Source organism: Poecilia reticulata, chromosome 2 (genome assembly GCF_904066995.2).
Source record: "Poecilia reticulata chromosome 2, P_reticulata-male-v2, whole genome shotgun sequence".
In the NCBI taxonomy this organism is placed as follows: Eukaryota; Metazoa; Chordata; class Actinopteri; order Cyprinodontiformes; family Poeciliidae; genus Poecilia; species Poecilia reticulata.
The window spans coordinates 20,793,844-20,813,240 of record NC_088831.1 but is presented as its reverse complement, the minus strand read 5'-3'; the positions used below and the strand labels follow the sequence as shown (position 1 = coordinate 20,813,240).

General features: G+C 41.0%; 1 protein-coding gene across 1 annotated transcript in view; it reads right to left on the bottom strand.

Moving 5' to 3' along the window:
* Positions 1-588: 588 nt before the first annotated feature.
* Positions 589-19,397, bottom strand: part of xpo4 (exportin 4) — a 52,643-nt gene continuing 33,834 nt past the window's right edge. Inside the window, exons 9-24 of the mRNA XM_081600125.1 lie at positions 14,885-15,059; positions 13,701-13,877; positions 13,472-13,614; positions 11,985-12,130; positions 10,727-10,904; positions 7,649-7,808; positions 7,400-7,569; positions 6,126-6,300; positions 4,918-5,124; positions 4,400-4,486; positions 4,122-4,302; positions 3,924-4,045; positions 3,699-3,829; positions 3,422-3,539; positions 2,896-2,988; positions 589-2,031 (exon numbers count right to left, since the gene is read on the bottom strand). Of these exons, the coding sequence (XP_081456251.1) occupies positions 1,834-2,031; positions 2,896-2,988; positions 3,422-3,539; positions 3,699-3,829; positions 3,924-4,045; positions 4,122-4,302; positions 4,400-4,486; positions 4,918-5,124; positions 6,126-6,300; positions 7,400-7,569; positions 7,649-7,808; positions 10,727-10,904; positions 11,985-12,130; positions 13,472-13,614; positions 13,701-13,877; positions 14,885-15,059 (2,461 nt within the window). The 3' untranslated portion in view covers positions 589-1,833. The remainder of the gene's footprint in view (positions 2,032-2,895; positions 2,989-3,421; positions 3,540-3,698; positions 3,830-3,923; positions 4,046-4,121; positions 4,303-4,399; positions 4,487-4,917; positions 5,125-6,125; positions 6,301-7,399; positions 7,570-7,648; positions 7,809-10,726; positions 10,905-11,984; positions 12,131-13,471; positions 13,615-13,700; positions 13,878-14,884; positions 15,060-19,397) is intronic.

The window sequence follows — 19,397 nt, the reverse complement described above, 5'->3', positions numbered from 1 at the left end:
AAAACATCTCAACATTCTAGAACAGAAAATGCCTCCATGTTAACATATGAAAAAAAAAAAAATCTATTTCATATCTCCACATTACAGGAAAGCATGAAAGGGTTAAAAATCTGATTTAATTAAAGAAAAAATAATTTTATAATTCTGATAGAACTGTTTAAGGTTAAATAGCTGCTTGTTGAAACAGGAAGTAACTTAATTTCACTTCAACCATTTTGATTTACTGAGAACCAGTCCACAATTAACAAAAAATACTTATTCCTTGCTATGCTAACTAGCCTTAGCATTTACTAAGGCTAGTGAATGCTAAGGCCTTAGCAACTGAGCTGTTGCTAAATGATTAACAGCACTAAGACCCGCCTCCTGGCTCTGATTGGTTGTGCCTAGTTTTCAGATGATCCACATTGTCACATGTTGACTATTTCAACAAATATGTAAAAACATGTTTCATAAAAGTCACATACCGCACATTTATGGTGAAGGCCAAACTTCAGAGAACCTGTTTGGACTTTATCATCTCTTTAATTACAGTTAGATTAAAAATAAATACCACAGGCAGCACTCTGAAAAATACCAGAGAGACTGGAAGGTTTTTATACAATAACTTTATGTACACTTTTACACTTCATTAACAAAACAGCCATCTACAATAACTGGGATAGTGCTCTTCAGGAAGAGGATTCTGTCTCCAACATAATGCTTCCATCAAGTGGCTCTGCTCCTTTTTTATTTGGTAAGTTATTGCTGTCCTTCACTTCCAACAGTCTCTGCTATAATCCAGTGTTTGAGTCGTCATCCTATGAATGTGCTGCTGTAGAAAAATAACCTGCTGCGCCTGGCGGGACCTGGGCCTTCGTCTCATGTGGAGGCAGCGGATGCTAAAAGGTCAACAGGAATCCAAATAGAAAAAACCCCCGTCAAACCGCTACGGTCAACATGGCCGAAGTTGCTCCCTCTTTAGCTGAACCTGTACAACCTGCCGTCTCCTACTGGCATATAAAAACATTTCAGTCATCTGGATTCTTTAAATGAACATTTCCCCAAGAGTTCCCGGTTGAAACCGTCATACATTTATTTATAAGTTTACTGCATATATGTGTGTATATTATATATATATATATATATATATATATATATATATATACATACACATACATACACACACACAGCCTCTTTATTTTGGTTTTCTGTGGTCGCCGACAAGCAGACGCTCCCTTGTGCCGTGTGGATCAGCGCTCTCAAAAGAAAAGGCGAGGCCCGGCCACACATCTGTTGTCACGGCGACGCATTTTTTTTGTTTTTTTTTTTCTTTGTGCATGCAATTCAAGACTGGAGGTGCTGTACTCTTGGCAGAAGGTAGGCACAGTCTGTATAGTTTGACTCGATGTATGACATGATCCATTCATACACACATCCAACAATCAAGAAAAAACAAAGGCACTCTGGGAAGGACTGGGGTATATGTGTGTGTGTGTGTGTGTGTGTGTGTGCTGCGACGCTGCACTAAGAAAATGTTACATCACATCCAGAATCAAATTAATGGCATCAGGTCTCACCCTTAGTGAGTGTGTGTGTACATTCCTTAGAAGGAGTCCGTCTGCTCTGCAGTCCGGTTTTTAAGATGTCACTTCATCAAAAACTCTCTCGGCGCCGCAGGTGTCATCATACAGAGGGGTAGAAACAAAGCAAGTAAAAAGAAACATTCAGCTGAGTGGAGGATCCTGGGAGGCGGACGGATCCTGCTGAGCGTAGTGGGATGCAGAGGGGAAGGGGGGCGGGGCACGGAGGGCGTCTCCAGAATGATGGGAGTATTCGGGGATTGGTTCCCAGTGGTTACTTCACGCAGAGGAGGCCGCCCACGTTGGCCACGAACTCCTCCAGGCTCTTCAGGAAGGCCACCTTCTGCTTGCGGTCCATGGTGGGCGGCGTGCTGCTGGCCGTCAGCTTGTTGAAGGCGTCGGCCAGCCGCTGGTAGATCACGGCGTCCCTCTGGGTGGAGAGCAGGGTCTCCACCAGCTCAGAGTACTCCGCCTGAAACCAGGAGCGGCAGAGTGGAGGAGCCAAGAAGGAGAAATCAGGGTTTCTGCAGGTTTCACCTGCTCACATTTAAGGCTGTTTAAGACATATATTAATATAGCATTTTGTATCATAGTAGCACCAAGCTTCTTTTTTTTCTGCCTTGTACAGGTTAGCATCAGACGGGATGATGCTAGCTAGCCAGAAAGAGTTTGTTAGCAGCTAGTTAGCGGTAGCCTCACCCGTCTCAGAACATGATCATGATGTCAGCAGCGACTCAAAGTTTTGCCTGACAGAAAATTCCCAGTAGAAAAAGTAAATCACGTAGCATAGTCGGGTCACAACAAAATGTCAGACCTGTGATTAACGTGATTAACGTATTTAAGACCAACTTACATTTTTAAAGATGAATTTAAAACATTTGGAAGCCCTAATGTTTAGATGCATGGATTTAAGACTTATGGATATTTTTGAAGGATCTGTGGACGACCAGGGAGACTGTAATATGTCTCACAGTTTAAACCAAACTTTTTCCAGTTATAACAAGATAAAATAAAGTTTAAATAAAGCTTTAATGCACAAAGTCAAAAGTAAAATAACAAGCTGTGCCTGATTATTCAGCTGTGTGAACCAGCTTTGCTGCCTTTATTTGACCCTAATAAAAATCTTTATGGTGGAAGTTACAGCCAGACTTTATTGGTTCGCTTGCTTGGTACAACAAACGTCTGGATATTGTTGAAAACACAAAGTTATGAAGTAAGCAAAGTTAATTTGTTAAATTTACATATTTTGTCAATATTAATGCAGAAAATTGATAAATGACGTTCTGAATAAACATGGAGTCTGACGCGCCAACAACTTTCTGTGATGTTTCCTCACCTGATGCAGGCAGACGAGTGTGTAGAGAGCTTCCCCTGCCGCCACCGTCATCTCTGTGTTGTGTTTCTGCAGCACCAGCATGTCGAACACCAACTGCAGGCAGGAAACAACAACATTCATCATCATAATGCTCATTAAATTTCCACAAACGCCACTTGCACCACAGCAAAAATGTCTGGATGAAGCAAAATTTAGAAAGTATTGTTAAAAATGTATATATAAAAAAACTCATTAAACCGCATTGGTTTAAGCAGAGACCGTCCAACATGTGCACAGTAAATATGCAAACTGTTTATTTTGAAATAGGACTTTTGCTAAAGCAGTTCAAACGCAGCTCTAAGTTTGACCTGTTGCAGTTGCTTTAGAGGTTACAGTGTAGCATTTACCAAGAAAAATGTTACTTTAAGTTTAGTATCTACTTGTTATTGCACCAGCGACATTAACACTTCCCATAGTCAACCTAGCAGTCCCACGCTAGCCTTTAGTAGCGCTTCCTCTGATACGGCAGCCATGTTGCGTCTCCTACCTTGAGGAAGTGGCGTGTGGCGATGAAGAGGGGCGAGTCCTTCTCCTGGTTTTTGGCGCACTGTTCGGCCAGAGGAGACAGAGCCTCCAGACACAGCTGGCTGACTTCTGAACTCATCCTACAGAGGGCGTTAAGGAGCTTCACCTGCGGACCGACTCACCTGCTCTAAACACTTTCCTGGAAAAGAACTTTGGTTATTTTTTTTAGTGTAAAATCTATTCTAGATGTCGTAAAAAAGAGGAAGTTAAATGTGGGTGCAAAGAGGCTCAGAGGATACGAGGTCATTCCCAGCTCCAGTGAAAACATGAGGCTCTTAAAAAGGTCTTCAGGCAGCTGGGGGATCTTTTCTGGAAAGATCTCACAGATGAAGGTGATGAGCTTGTAGTACTGGTTACACAAAGAAGGAAACTGCAGGAAAAAGAAAAGAGAGATGAAACATCATCAGGATGAGATCTCAGAAGCCACTGCGTCTCCGTGTGGCGGCCATGTTGGCTCCTTTCACCTTCAGCAGGTCTTGAGACATGAGTGGAAGAACAATGTTGACGCCGTAGAGGACGACGTCCGCCGCGGAGACGGTCCGGCTCGACGCCGGCGTGCCCTGCTCCTGGTTTCGGAACACCTCGTCTGGGAACATAGAGGGTGGCGAGGTTTGAGGCGGAGAGGCCCGACCCGCCGACGTTCGGAGGACAGGAGGACTCACCGTTGTCGCTGAAGTCGATGAACTCCTTGGAGAGCAGGTTGGTGAGCAGCTCCATGATGAGCAGCAGGTCCTGGTACTGGTCCTCCTCGGCCGTGGCGTCGCTGCGCTTCCTGCTCTGGTTGTTTTTGGAGTAGACCTGCAGCAGCGTCAGGCAGGCTTCGTACAGCTTCATGGACTTAGTCTGAGGAAACAGAAGTTTTCCTGTAGATTTCCTTCCTCACAGCCAACGCTGGAGACATAACAGACATAACAATATGATCCGTGGCGTCGGGCCTCACCTCTCCCAGGTAGCAGATTTGCTTGTGAGCCACTTCCACGAAAACCTCGATGATGAGGTTGATCGTTTCAGGCGTGTTGCTGTAAACCTGCAACATGCAGACACAAAAATAAACACATTTCTCCTGACTCCAGTACAAACAGCTCCACCTAGCGAGAGGACTCTGCATTGCGATGTTTGCTTTTTTTTAACGTCAGGTGTTTTTATTAAATTTATTCAGATTTCATAAGTCAGTATAACAAATTGTTTCCTTAGTTGCATTTCACAGTAATGCCATTTATGCTTTTTCAATATTTACGACAGAATACTTTAATATATAATTAATTTGCTCAAGTGTCAAAATGTGATCTTTGGATTTACTTTCAGGACAACCAATCAAATCGTCTTTGCTGTGAAGATCAATCCAGGATCATCAGGGATCAGCTTAAAAGTTTTGCGATCTGATCCAAACCAAGTTCATCAGGATCCGTCACTGATCCGCCGTTCGACACAGAATCAACACGCCGCGTCGTCTCTCACCTCCATGAGGCCGATGCAGCTGGACAGGAAGTCCATGAGGAAGGAGAAGAGCGAAGCCACGTTGTCTATCTGCGTCGCCTCGGCGATGCCGCACAGCGCCTCCAGTGTGGCGACTATTTCCCGTTTGACCGCCTCTTCCTGGCTGATCTGTGCAAAGTTCTCCTGGTTGATGAGGTTGAGGAAGCGCTGCTGCAGAGGATGAAGCACCTGGACGGAAACCTACACCGTCAATTACTGCTGAGAGCGCAGGACGACTTGTCCAAGTTAAAACATGTGCTTCACATTAAGTTTATCTGCTTTTCTTGGTGCATTTTAGAGAAAAAGGTTTACAAGACAATCAATTTTACTGCCAAAAGGATGACTACACACACACACACACACACACACACACACACACACACACACACACACACACACACACACACACACACACACACACACACACACACACACACACGATGCTGGCCCACAATTTGCAGAGTCAACAGACGAAACTCTAAGGATTTCATTAATGTGTTTATAATTTTTGACCATTTAAACACATTTAAGAGGTCACACACTGATGTTGGACGACATGTCCTGGGTGAGGCTGTGAGGTCAAGACTGTTAAGTCTAGTTAAGTCTGGAGCTACATGGTTGATGCTAACGATTAACTTAGTAATCGAGTAATTTATCCAATACTATCGATAAATTTATTTGTCTTCTACAGGATAAAACACCCATCGAGATTCAAGACATATTTTTCAAGGGAATCCTGGCCAAGAGTCGGCAACAAAGACGAAAAAATTCAGCAGTTAAAAGAAAATACATAAAACTATAAAAATGATTAAATCAGCCTCAAGAACCTTTAATTGAATTTTTCTCATTTTTACTTTAATCGAATAATAAAAAACTTGATTAGTCTCAAGCTTGAAGTATGAATTTTTTTTGACGTGTGCAAAAACAGATGAGAAAAATATTTCACATTAGTTTTAAAAATTAAAAAGGAAACTTGTATTGAGGCATTTTACATCATTCTTCACTTTCAGTCTCAAGTTTGAAGGATAGAAAACTTTTATAAAACAGAAATTTCTAATCAATTAATCTCCCTAATCATATGAAGCTAGAAAAATACACTCTTTACTGCACTTTTTTTTCAATTAGTAAGTCTAAATAAATTAAATCTCACTCCATGATGTCCTCGTGTGTGTGTGTGTGCGTTGGTTTACCTCAGCCCAGTACTGCTGCTTGGTGTCGGAGTCCATGTTGGCGAAGCCTCCCAGAACCAGCGCCTTCATCAGGGATCTCTGCACGGAGCTGGACAGCAGGTGGAGCGGCGGGCTGCGGCTGGCGAACTGCTTCGCCAGGCTCCACCAGCCCTCACACTGCACCACGATGTTCGCCCTGACCAATCACAGGGGCAGAGCGTGTCGCCACGGTGAGCTGCAGCTAACCGAAGTCTGTTACATCACCAACCTGCTTAAAGTGGTTAAAAATTTTTTAATTTTTAGAAGCTAAAAATTGAAGTAGGAACGAAACGATTAATCGAATTAATCGTGATTAATCTGATTAATGATTAATCACGATTAATCGTGAGTAAGTCAATTAATCACAATTAGATTAATCGTGATTGACTTACACGTGATTAATCATGATGATTAATCACGATCGATTATGGCGATTAATGATTAATCATGATTAACCGTGATTAATCACAATTAATCATTGATCAGATTAATCATCAGATTAATCATCAATCATGATTGATCATGACTAATTGATCACTGAAATAATAGTTAACGATTAATCAGTTACTAAATTAGTTAACTAAAAAGGAGGTCTGCTGTAAGAACAAACCCAAAATAGCAAAAAACAAAATCAAAACGGTACAATAATATGTAGATTTTATGTTGAAGATAAGAAACACTTCTTCATCTCTAAATCTATCCAGAAGCCCTCGAGTCGCACTTTTAACTTCAACTGGTTGAAATAACGTACAAAAATAAATAAATAAAAAAAATCTAACTTTTGCCATCAAATCATCAACTGGCGGATTAAAAAATAGTCACAGGATTAAAGGCTGTATAGACGTTTATGAAGTAGAAGGCGTAAGTATTTAAGTATTTATTTTGTATTTTTTAGCTGCAGAAGCATCTTTTGCTACAAATGATCAAGCTACTGGAATGCTGTGATGCTGCACTTTAAGGCAATGAAATGTCTTATTTTCTTATTTAGAAAAAGGAAATGAAAATATTTGCTTTTTCTAAAGCAAATATTTTTATTTTTTTTTTGTAAATTTTTTTCAATGCTGTATAAAATAAGATGCACTGGTCAAAAAAAAAACCTGCAGAATGCCATTGATTACTAGAATAATCATTAGCTGCAAACTTAATAAAATGGAAGCACCCCATTCATGAAACCTGATATTTGGGAAATGCGATGTGAACACTTTCACTTCGACCGAACACAGAGAGCGTCTGGAACCGGGTCGTGGAGAACTCACCTCTCCCTCTTTTCCACCAGCGTCACCAGCAGCTCCACCGTGTCGTTGGCCAGCTCCGTCTCCGAGCTCCACACCGACAGATTGTTAATCACCTTCTCCAGCAGGTATCCCACAATCCACTGGGCTCCCTCCGTGTCTGCGCCGAACGCAGTGCTCAGAGGTATGCTGATCTGAGGAGAAGCAGCAGGGAAACGTTGAGGGGAGGCAGACGGGCGGCGGGGGGAAGGACGCGGGCGGCGGCGGCCCCACCTGCTCGTAGAGCTTCTCGTCCACCAGCAGGTACGACTTGGCCCAGCGCCGCAGGAACCACACGATGTCCTTCCCCATTTGAGGACTGAGAAGCTCCGTCAAGCTGGCTCTGGTGGCCCGGGACTCGACCTCCGACGTCCTCAGCACGGCAGACAGCAGCCTGCGACAGGACGACGACAAAAATGGAACCACTCACTACCGGAGGACTTCAGTGAAATTATTCACTTATTTTCTGATATTTCAGTTCCTCCAAATCATCAAGTTGTTCTTTTGCTCTCTCAATAAAGTCAGTTTCTACTACTGTCATATTAATACATGTATGTTAATGACATGATGAGGCCATGTGATTATTCAACCAGGGCTGGATTCAGAAGCACAAAGGCCCCTAAGAAGGGAACCGCTTTAGACGCCTTATCCCAGGAAAAAATGTAAATAAAAACAAAATCTACAACTCTTGCAAATTACAGAACATTAATAGGAAGTTGTACATATTTGCAGGTACAAATTGAATGATGGTTGGCTTAAAACGTCTGGCAGATGTCTCTATGTTCGTTCCAAAATCAAGATAATTTTCAAATATTTGAGTTTGGTTTCGATTAATAAAAAATAGTTTAGTAAAACACCACACGCGAAATCAGCCCTTGACTTTAATATGAGGATCAATGTTGTAAAACATCAGATGATTACGCAAAAATTATTTTTTGGGCCGCCCCCAAAACGTGGGGCCCTGGGCTGCTGCCCCTGAAAGCCCCTCCTGAAATCTGGCAATAGATCCAACACTAGGAAACAAAAACCCTCTTCATTACGACACACAGAGCGTTTATCTTTAGCTGAACAGCAGTTAGGAAAAACGAGGAGATGAGAGAATTTATTTAACATCCAAAAACAAAACACTGATCAGAGTCAGACTGACTCAAAGCTAAAGCTGCTGCAAAACGCAATTAATCGAATGATAAATAAAAATGTGGTCAATGTTACTATTTTGACGATTAATATTTTCTTTAGCATAATTTTGTTTGGAGAGTTCATAATTCATTTTATTAACTTTTTTGGTTTTCTGTTTTATTTATAATTTTTGATTGTTGTGTTTAATTTTGAATATTTAAAGTATCTTATAGCTCCAGTAAGGAGTTTTGTTTACAAAATTAGAGGCTATTTTCAACACATTACTTGAAAACTGTCTCAAAATAAACATTATTGTTTATTCTGGGACAATTTTCTCGTCCAGTTGAATTTGTTATTGTGACACTCCTACTAAACAACTCCTGTTTCAAGTATTCATTATTTTATGTAATCTATCAATGTAGTCGTCATAAACCGTTGTGATGAAGTGTTTTGGATGTGAGGTTTAGTTTACAGGATGTAAAATCATATTTTAATGTAAATCGATGCTAAAAGAGCTTAAAGACCCAAAGGTGGAAACGAAACTCTCCAATCTCCTGTTAGCAAGCGAGACGCATTCCAACCGGACAATGAACGATCGGGCCTCGACAGACTGTCAGCATGTTGTTCTTAGTGTGTGTGTTTGCTTCACACACATTACGCAGAAGGACAGAGAGCTTAAAGCGGCTTACGGCTGCGTCTTCCCCACCAGGGGACAACCTGCCGTTTCACGTCGTTTGCAGAAAACAAAACCGCGCTGACATTTACGAGGCCGAGGTCGGCCGTCCGCAATGAGGAAACCCAACGCGTTCGGCCGGCGGTCACTACGATCCGCTGTCATGGCTGTCATTCCTCCCCCTTGACACACACACACACTTCTCCTCTGCTTAATGAGCAATCCAACAAGACACAGCAGCACGATGACCTTCAAAACACAATAACACCGGCTGCTTGGAGTGTCTATTGTCGTCACGGCGATTACTAGAGCGGCTGCCAAGATCCCTGAGCAGGACAAGGTCTCCGACACCGCGTGTTAATTGTTACTGAAATAATAAATCCTGCCTCATCACACAAACTACATCCAACTTTCTGCTGGGGTTTATGTCAGCTTAAGACCTTGCTCAGGTTTCTTTAGACGGCGGTTATTGATTTTTACAATTTCTCCTAAGACTGAAAAGTACAGAATATTAAAGGGAAAGCTAAAAGCTAATTGTGCTGCTCAATGCATAAACGTCAAATTTAACAGATAAAAAACAGATGAGTTGGGAAAACAAAGTAATTTATAGTTGGTAGCTTTTAAATAAATGCTGTAAAACTGAAGGGACAAACTGGAATCTGACTAAAAGTACATATTTAAATACACAGATTTAAGTTTTCTGGCCGATCACCGATATTTAAAATGCCTGACCTGCTGATTCTGATTTTGGCTGATACTGATTTCTTTGTCTAAAAAGTTGCTAAACATCTGGACTGAACTGATTAATAAAATCGATCACAATTTTTGAAATAATTGTGCTCTAATTTAGTAATTGATTAATCGCTAAATGGATCATTCAGACTCAAAAAAAGCTGTACTGATGTTAATTCCAGCAGAAAGCTGGAGCTTTTCACACGTTTTATTTTTTATTTTTTGCTTCCTTTGTTACAAATGATCAAGTGTTTGATTGGGAGAAAGCTACTTTATTGCATTTTTGGCAGTAAATGTGTGTTTTCCCATTTAAAAAAGGAATGGAATTACATATTTCCATGTTTTAATGTCTTTCTAATATTGAATAAAAAAGGCTCAAGTGGTTAGATAAAAATAGATTTGGAGAATCTTTTCTGACTAATCATTGGAATAATCAATTACAAAATAAAAACGTTGGTGTCAGCGCTGCTAAAACAGAGCGACAAAGTAGCTAAGTTGGTGACAGTGGGGATAACTATGATGAGACGCTGATTTTCAAACTTTTTTTTTTTTTGCAGATTAATTTTATTAATCAGCCAAATCAGCCAAATTAGCCAAATTAGGGAAATCGGGTCCTGTTTACTGGTGCACCTCTTGCTAAAAGCTTTAGGCGTGTGGGACTCCAACCAGCCGACACCTGATCCCAAAAAACACTGAGCGTGTTCAACCATCAAAGCCCGACAGGCTGTGAAGCTCTGCGAACTCTGACCCTGCCTGACCCAGGAGCCCGACAGGACCAGCAGCGCTACCTGATGACGGAGTCTGTGCGGTTGCAGCCCGGTATGGAGGAGGCCTTCTCGCCCGGGGAGCCGAGGATCTGCAGCGTGGTGTTGATGTCGACTTCTGTGGAGTGTTTGATGGAGAACTCCATCACCTCGGAGGGGATCATCGGCGTTTCGCCCTGAGGATCGTCTGCCAGCAGGTAACCTGGAGAGAGAGGGAGAGCACAAGAATGCATCCCATTTTTAACATAAACATTCGACTTTTACTTTGTCTGTTGGTTTTGCAGCTACTGACATCTCAAACTGGTAAATTATTCCTTCAGTTTTCACTTTTCAAGTATTTTCAAACTTTTCCAGCGCGAGACAAAAATAATACAAATAAACTAAAAAGAAAAAAAAAGTTTCTCTTCACTATTATATATTATTTATTACTGTTTAGTATTAATAATGTCTAGTGATAGTACATTACATTCTACATAAACTAAAACATAATGACATTTGTTTTGAACCGTTTCTCTCACACACTCTATTCACCCGACTGCGCCGAGAACAAAACACTAATTTAACAAAATTTTAAAAGAAATATTTTGCTTATTGGGGGCATAAAAAATGTCTGGTTTCAACCATTTAAAAAAACGCTTCCCAAATCCAGGCTTTTAATCAGGCGTTAGATTGAACGTCATTACAAAACCATGCAGTTTGAAAATCAAGGACTTTCAAGGACTCCGTACAGAAATCAAGCACTTTCCAATCCTTGAAAACACATCAGTATTTTCAAGGATCTCAAGCATCTATGATTATTAAAAAGTAGAACATGTCTGTAATCCTGGGTCATTATGTGTGTATAGATATGCAGAGTTCTGCTGTACTCTATAAAAACAATTAAAGTGGATCTCCTCTTTAAAGACGCCACACCCAGTCTAGAGTGTAAGTTAACGGGCCGTAAACCTCAATAAAGCTTTGAACTGCTCTGCAGACGCAGACGGCATGTCACAAACCCGCAGCGCAGGGTGGTTTCTCTGTTATAAATATAACCAGTAAAGTTTAATAAACTGCACTGGAAAAGTCATTTCTGACTTTAATAAAACATTTCTCTTGTAGACGAGCGGAACATGACTCCTTGTTAAAGTCTAAAGAGTTTGGATCTGACTTTATGTGGAGCTTTTTGTGGACTGGGTTTTGGATTTTCTCTGCTGCGAAGCCACTTCGGATCCGAAAAGTCGCTGCAGGCCGGAGCAGAAACCGGCGCTGAATTAAATCCGTGTTTTGAGAAGCAGCTGCTGACCTGAGACCAGTATGAGCCAGTGGATGTCCTCATACAGGTCGTCCAGGACTTTGCGGTCCACGGACCCCAGGTCAGTGGAGGCCATGAGGTGCTGCTGGGTCCTCTGGAGCTGGCCGTGCAGCCGGTTCACCCGGTCCTCCAGCAGGCTGCAGAGCGGGGAGGGAGGAAGGAAAGAAGGGAGAGAGGGAGGAAACAAGGAAAGAAGGAAGGGAGGGGGGGAGAGAGGAAGTCGGGGAGGGAGAGAGGAAGTCAGGGAGGGAGGGAGGAAACAAGGAAGGAAGGAAGGAAGGAAGGAAGGAAGGAAGGAAGGAAGGAAGGAAGGAAGGAAGGAAGGAAGGAAGGAAGGAAGGAAGGAAGGAAGGGGGGGAGAGAGGAAGTCAGGGAGGGAGGGAGGAAACAAGGAAGGAAGGAAGGAAGGAAGGAACTTTTATTTTTGTATTTTGTGACGTCAAAACCATGAAATACATGGTTGTGATACATCAACACATAGTCCAATATATTTGGAAAGTGGAAGCAAAATTAAGCTTTTTTTACCCACCCCTCCCGTTTTTTTTTTTTTTATTATTATTTTTGTATACGTAAAATCTGAAAAATGTGTTGCACGCATATTCATCGAGTTGCTATAAATCAAAATATTTCTCTCCAGTCACAAAAATACTTCTGGTTATGTCTCTACCACACATTCACATGTAACACATTTATCTATATTTTACCCTTTTATCACTGCCAAACAGCTGAAGCTCATCAAAAGAAAGCACACTTTAGCTTCTCAATAGGTTTTAGGGCTGGACTTGGACTAGGCCGTTGTAACAAATAAAAAGGGTTTCATCTGAACCAGGGAGGGTCAAAGTGGGGCGAGCTGAGCTGATTTTGTGCGCCGAACAATTCAAGAATAAATGAGGACAAAACTACAAGTTTAAATTTAAATATACTTACAGAAATGTTAGACGCAACATAAAGTGTTTATCTCTGCAAATCCTTTTGGTTTCCTTCTATTTTCATTTTCTATCATTTCCCATAATGTCACCTCCCTAAAATAATAGTCCTCTTTTTGCCAAAAGAGATTTTGACAAATAAATAAGTAAAAATAATCTTTATCGCCTAAAAATGACTTAGGCAAAAAAAACAAAAAAATCAAAATATAACTTTTGTCAAAAAATATAATTTTATTTTAGACAGTATTATAAGTTATAACGTCCTATTCCACTGGCAGATTATTTCACTTCAAACTAGTGCTTTTTAAAATCAGCATTAAGGAATTAATGACTTAAAACAAGCTCCTACATTACTTGTAAATTAGTTCTGTCTTATTTCAAATGTACCAAGACATCTGCACTAAAAGCTAGACAAAAGAAATAACTTGGTAAGACTTTTTTTCTGCATCGTTAGAGGTTGTAATTCCAACATGACAAGAAGTGAAAAGGTTGCAGGGAAACCTTCGCCGGGTCCTGCATGGCTGTCCAGATGATTATTACTCGGTTTGTCACCTTGTGAGCAGGGGGATGCAGTGGTCCGCCGCCACGCGTCCCAGCGTGCCGATACTGGACAGCTGGTCTGAGAACAGCTCCCTGTCGTCCTCCTGCAGCTCGTTGATCTCCTCCTCCTCGTGGGACGATATGCCGTTAACAGACTGCTCCAGCAAAAATAATAAAATTAGAAAAAAAAAAGGAGGGGATGGGATCGACAGGATGACTCTCGGGCGCCGTGTCGTCTCACCAGGTTCCGCGTGCCGTCGGGAGCCGCCAGGTGACACTGAATGTAGGAGTTGAAGACCTGGATGGCGGGCTGGACGAAGCAGCCGCGGGGAAAGTGTTCCTCGTCCTGGACGAGCGTGAGCCACGACTCCAGCAGCTTGTCGTACGCCTCCATGTAAACCATGTCGTCTTTGTCCAGCTGAGAGGACGAAGACAAACATGGCGTCAAAATTCACTGCAAGAACTTGACACCGAGGGTCCAAAACCATCAGGTTGAGTGTTTTTCTTTTTAAGTCACCATCAGTGTTGCGTATTAAGGGTTTGTATATTCTCCCCACAGTAAAATTCAAGCACTTTAAAAGCATTTCTCAAGTTTTCAAACTTTTCCAGCTCCACACTTGAGAAAAAATGCAAAAAGTTTTTAATTCACTATCATATGACACCATTTATTACTTACCGACTTAATTGTGTAATTAATTACTCAATTGTTATTATTATTAATGTTTTGTGACAGGAACTATATTCTAGAGCAGGATAAAGTAAATTAAAATGTCTCTCATAACCCTTTACATTTGACTGGCATTAAAACAAAACACTAACAAAAGTTAATCTTCCAGCTTCAATAACTTGAATATATAAAATATAAGACAACCTTTATTTCAGCTACACAGACCAATTATTATTACAATTAGTTAAATGAGCAAAATATTCATCATATTAAAACAACCTAAATAAATTGTGTCCTTGCTCAAATTAAACGCTCAAACACAAACCTTTGAAACCAGACATTTACATAAAAGAAACATTTTTCTCTCGCTGTATGAGGTAAAATCAGACCAAACTTCTCTGGTTTTACGTTAGTTATAATTACCAACATGATTTTAATTTGCTAAGTGCCAGAAAATAAAGCAATAACTTTTTTTTTTTAAAGAGATTTTTATTTTGAAACTTTTGTGTCTTTGCATTGAGCGAATAAAAACATCTAGCTTCAACTGTAAATTCTTCCAAACGTCAGATTTGCATTTTATTACAAAGCTGCGCAGTTTGGAAATTAAACACTTTCAAGGACGTTAAACAGAAATCAGGCAAACCTTGAAACACCTGATTCAGATCCGATTACTCCTCAAAGACTTCAACGTCTGGATGCATTTTTAAACGTGTAACACGGTGTGACCTGAGGTGAAAGCTGAACGCGGCACGACTCACCACCTCCTCCAGGGCGGCGCTGCGTCCAAACGAGCAGGTGAGGAGTGTGAGGCAGTTGATGAAGGAGGTGAAGAGCTCGCTGGGCAGCGCCGTCAAAATGCTCCGGGGGAACATGGTGATCAGGTTGGAGATGATGTTGGAGATGCCCACCGCCTCCGAATCCTCGATCTCGATCCTGAGGACACAGAAACCGTCTTGAACTCAGACCTAAAACATACATTAAGAGCAACTGGTGGGTTTCATTCACCAATAAATGCCCGTCTTGTGTTTTTATTAGAGAAAGGAAAATGAAAATAAGCCGTCTTTATGTGGTTTAAGGTTTAAAAAGAAAGAGAGTCTGCTTTGGTCAGAGGAAAAACAGACTTCAGAGCGAGGCTGAACGCCAATCGTTTTCCAGTTTGCCCACTGGTGACAAAAGAAGACGAAGATATAAAAATCAATCTCTAAACTGAAAGTGGCAGGCGGCCTGAACCCAGAGAACGTTCCTACAGCTGCATCACACAATCTTATCTGTGCCTCAGTAAAAATAAAGAGTCAAACGTGGAACATTGACTCTAAGGCTAACAGTGGTGCCTTGCAGCAAGAAGCTCCTAGCTCTTCGATTCCCAGAGTTTGCATGTTCTCCCTGTGGGTTCTCACAGGTTCTCCCACAGTAACATGAACAACATGACTGTCAGGTCTCTCCGAGTGAGTGTATGTGTGTGTGTGTGATGGATGGATATCATGGTACAATGTTATTCCCTCATCAGAAACACACCTCGAGCGTTGCTTTGATTCTTTCATATTTGAGAAATCCTTTAATCTCCATGGCAACCATTCAGCTGTTATTAAAGCCTGGATGGACCTAGCCCCGCCTTTAAGCACGAAGCTCCTCCTCTGAGCTCTAGTTTCCAAGCTTCCCTCACAGAGCAACGTTTCCCCACATTTCCCCTGCTCGGCTCCTTCAGACTAGCCGGCAGCAATTAGCAAACACCTGGTGGAACTGAGCATCTGCTGAGCTCTTTACAGGAGCTACTTCTCAACACTGGTAAAAATGTTAAAGGGTTAACAAAAGGGATGCTGTGATGACTTTCTGAAGGCTGAGTTTCAGGAGGAGTAGGAGTTTTTAAAGAGACAGGCCCAATTTCAAGAAGTCACTTTAAGAAGTAAAATTTCTTTTGATATTTGATAAATATATAGCATTTCATAACAATTGAAGGTAACAGTTGTTTGTACTGTGAAATGTCACTATGTGCCTGGAAAATAGACAATACTGGCCCTTTAAATGTTTTGCATTTGATTAGCAGCATGTGACTGTTACTTTCTCTATAGTTAAGTGTAAGGAGGGAGGGAGGACGCGTTTAGTTTTCACTCATAATGCTTTCATTTGGGATTTACTTTACTGCACAAATAACCAATAAGGGTAGAATCTGTTGCATTTTTCAACTTCTGAATTAAGTTATTCTTTAAAACTGATTTTTTTTTAATGTTCTGACGTACAAAAGAGGGAGGAGTGCTTTTTTTATTCATTTTTTTAAAACCGTAACTAACTGATCCAAGAGATTTTGATGAAAAACCTGCAGAAAAACAAGAAGATGAAGCGCCCGTTTCTGGTGCCGCTCCTCTTCCCGCTCTGTCCGAGTGAAAGAGCTACATTGTGCGAGGAGCCCTGCTAAACCCTATCAGATGGAGCTAAATTGCGTGCAGGACTGTTCAATCGCTACGGATCGGCCGTCCCTCTCTGCATGACTTTCCGATGAGGCAAGTGGAAAAAAGCTCCAAGAATAGGTGATTAAAGACATAGCAGTGGAGCGGGGAGGAGAGAGAGGGAGAGAGGAAGAGGAGAAAAAGACCCTTTTCTCAGCCGGTGTGTGAGGACGTTATTTATATCAAGCCAAGTAATTGTAGCCTCTTATTTTCAATGAAAAGACGTCAACATCTCTCACGCACACAGACTTTATGGAAACAAATACGTCTAATTATCCCTTTATTTTATTGTCACTTTCAAAAATCGTAATTGCTAAGAAATAAAATAGTTCTTTTAAATTAAAAACAACTAAAATAAGCAGCAAATAACTGTAAAAAAAAAAAAAAAAAAGAGAAGATAAATAGAAGAACTGATCTTGGTGCTTTAAAACGTTGCTCATATTTCTGCAGACTGACGATGCCATCAGCTCAGAGATATCAGAGCTTCTGTTGTGGCTGAAATTTAAATCAAAAGGAGACGAAGCTCTGAAATACTCTGATTTACCGTCATTTAGGGCCGAGTGGCAGCAGGATGCAGGCGATAAAGTGGCTGAAAGCTGCAATGGCAGCATGACTTGCAAAAAAATAAATACTCAAGTGTGTAGAGCTAATATCTTCATACTTTAGATTCTTGAACAGCAAATAACTGGACCAGATATTAGGAAAAAAAACTTCAGTAACTGATTTTTTTATTTTTTTTTACTTTCATCCATCCACAATTTCTGTTTCTGCAATTATACAACTTAGTTGCTTTGCTGTAGTTGGTTTCACCGGAACATCTCGATTCCCTCTCAAAAACATTTTGTGCTGCATTAAACAGCAATATAACCAGTATTGGTAATATTTACCAAAACACATTACTGGTATTTGATAGTATAATTGGATAGTGATTTTATTTTTATAATTGGCTACATTTAATGAGTCCAAGCAGTTATTTGCACTGCTGGTGTTGCGATGGTGGTAAATAGGAGATATTTCGTTCTCTCTCCATTTTAATTTTGAACAGTCATATTCTGTTTCTATCTTTACCAACACTAGCTGACACTCGCAGTTCTCAGCTGTCTGAGTATTCAGAGGTAGAACCAGTCCTGAAGCGCATCAACAGGAGCTGCTGCCGTTGTTGCGTTCTGGATCAAAACATGTCAGACTTTTGAAAGACAGCAGCTGCGTGTCCATTACAAATTTGTGCAAAACTTTGTTGATATTCTGCAAATGTCAAAAAAATAAATACATTTTCGCAATGACATGCCACGCCGTCATCCTCCTGCCACTTCCTGTTGTCGTTGTTTCCACCAGTAGCAACGCGTGGTCACATGACTCATGTTGTTATAAGTATTTCCGTTGCAGTTTTGCGGCGTACGGCTGAAAAACCACCTCAACGCAAACACTCAAAAAATTTGAGTTTTATCGAAACTGACACATTTCCATTCAGCCAATTTATTTTCCCAATTCCATCTCGCTCAATTTTATGAAAGCAGATATGGACTGAGGCCAACCAATTCTCAGCTTAATTGGTGACAGGCTGGACAAAAAAATAAAGCAAGCTTCCGATATGTAAGCTCTAACACATTACAACATTTATCATTAAGAATTTAAAATTGTTTCTCTCCCTCCGACCTACAAGGTCCAGACTCTTTCTCTTTGTGTTCATGCAGCTTCACATAACTGTCTCTTTGGTTGATAAGCATGTAACTCTCAGGTTTATCTACTTTGTTTCTACAGTTTTACATCACATGATCAGCAACCAGATTTTACCACTGATGCAAACCATGAAGACGACGACGACAGGAAGTAGTTGGAGGGTGACGGTGCAGCGTGTTTTCTAAAGATTTATCACAAACAAACTTATTCATGTGTGAATTTAGTTGCGCTTCTTATTCGATGGAAATGCCACAATTGTGAAATTGTGGGGGTTTTTTTCAACATTAGCGGAACATCGACAAAGTTTTGTACAAAATTTGTTTTGGAAACTGAGCAACTGTTAGCATTTTGTGTTTCAAATAAAAGCAGCCATCTTGCATATGTAATCGTTTCATATTTGAGTAAATACAATAAAACTCCGCTTTCTTTAATCACATTTACTGTTTAACAGTTTGACAAACAAACACTTGACTCAGAAAACGCAGCAAAGTGTTTGCAAAGAGTTGGAGCGCCGTCATCGGTTCAGAGATCCAGGCAAACCTGAGAGACAAGCCCCTCGGTTTTATTACAGGCTCTGGCAGCTCGGTGCTCAATTAGAGGACAACCGGTGGATATAAAAACACACCATTATTCGCTCCGTGCTTAAAGGAAAGCAAGTGTGGCTTTTTAATCCTGTTTTGTTTGAAAAAAAAAAAAAAAGAAAACAGCGGATGGAGGATAATAATTTGATCCACGACGGCATGAATGCGGTTTCAGACACATCTGGGAAGCATAAGCCACTGGCTACGCTACGTACTCAATTTGTTACCAAGCTGGAAGACAGGTTCCCATGATGCAATGAGGGGGCATTAAAACTGAGACTCAACAAGCAATTACTTCCTGTAAATAAAGCTGAAATGGTTCAACACACAGCGTCCTACTGTTGACGTTGGCCTCCGACGCTTGTCGAGTCTCCGAATTTAAACACAAAATGTGGAAGAAAAAAATAAATAAATAAAATCCAGCACGTCTGCTCAAAGATAAGAAGTGAGAGTTGTGAGCATCTTTAGCGTTCAAACCTTCCGAAAACAAACCGAGACAAATTGAGGAGTAACACAAAGCGGTAGCTGCAACCTTTATCTCTCAGGTTCTGAGCTGCCTTCAAGAC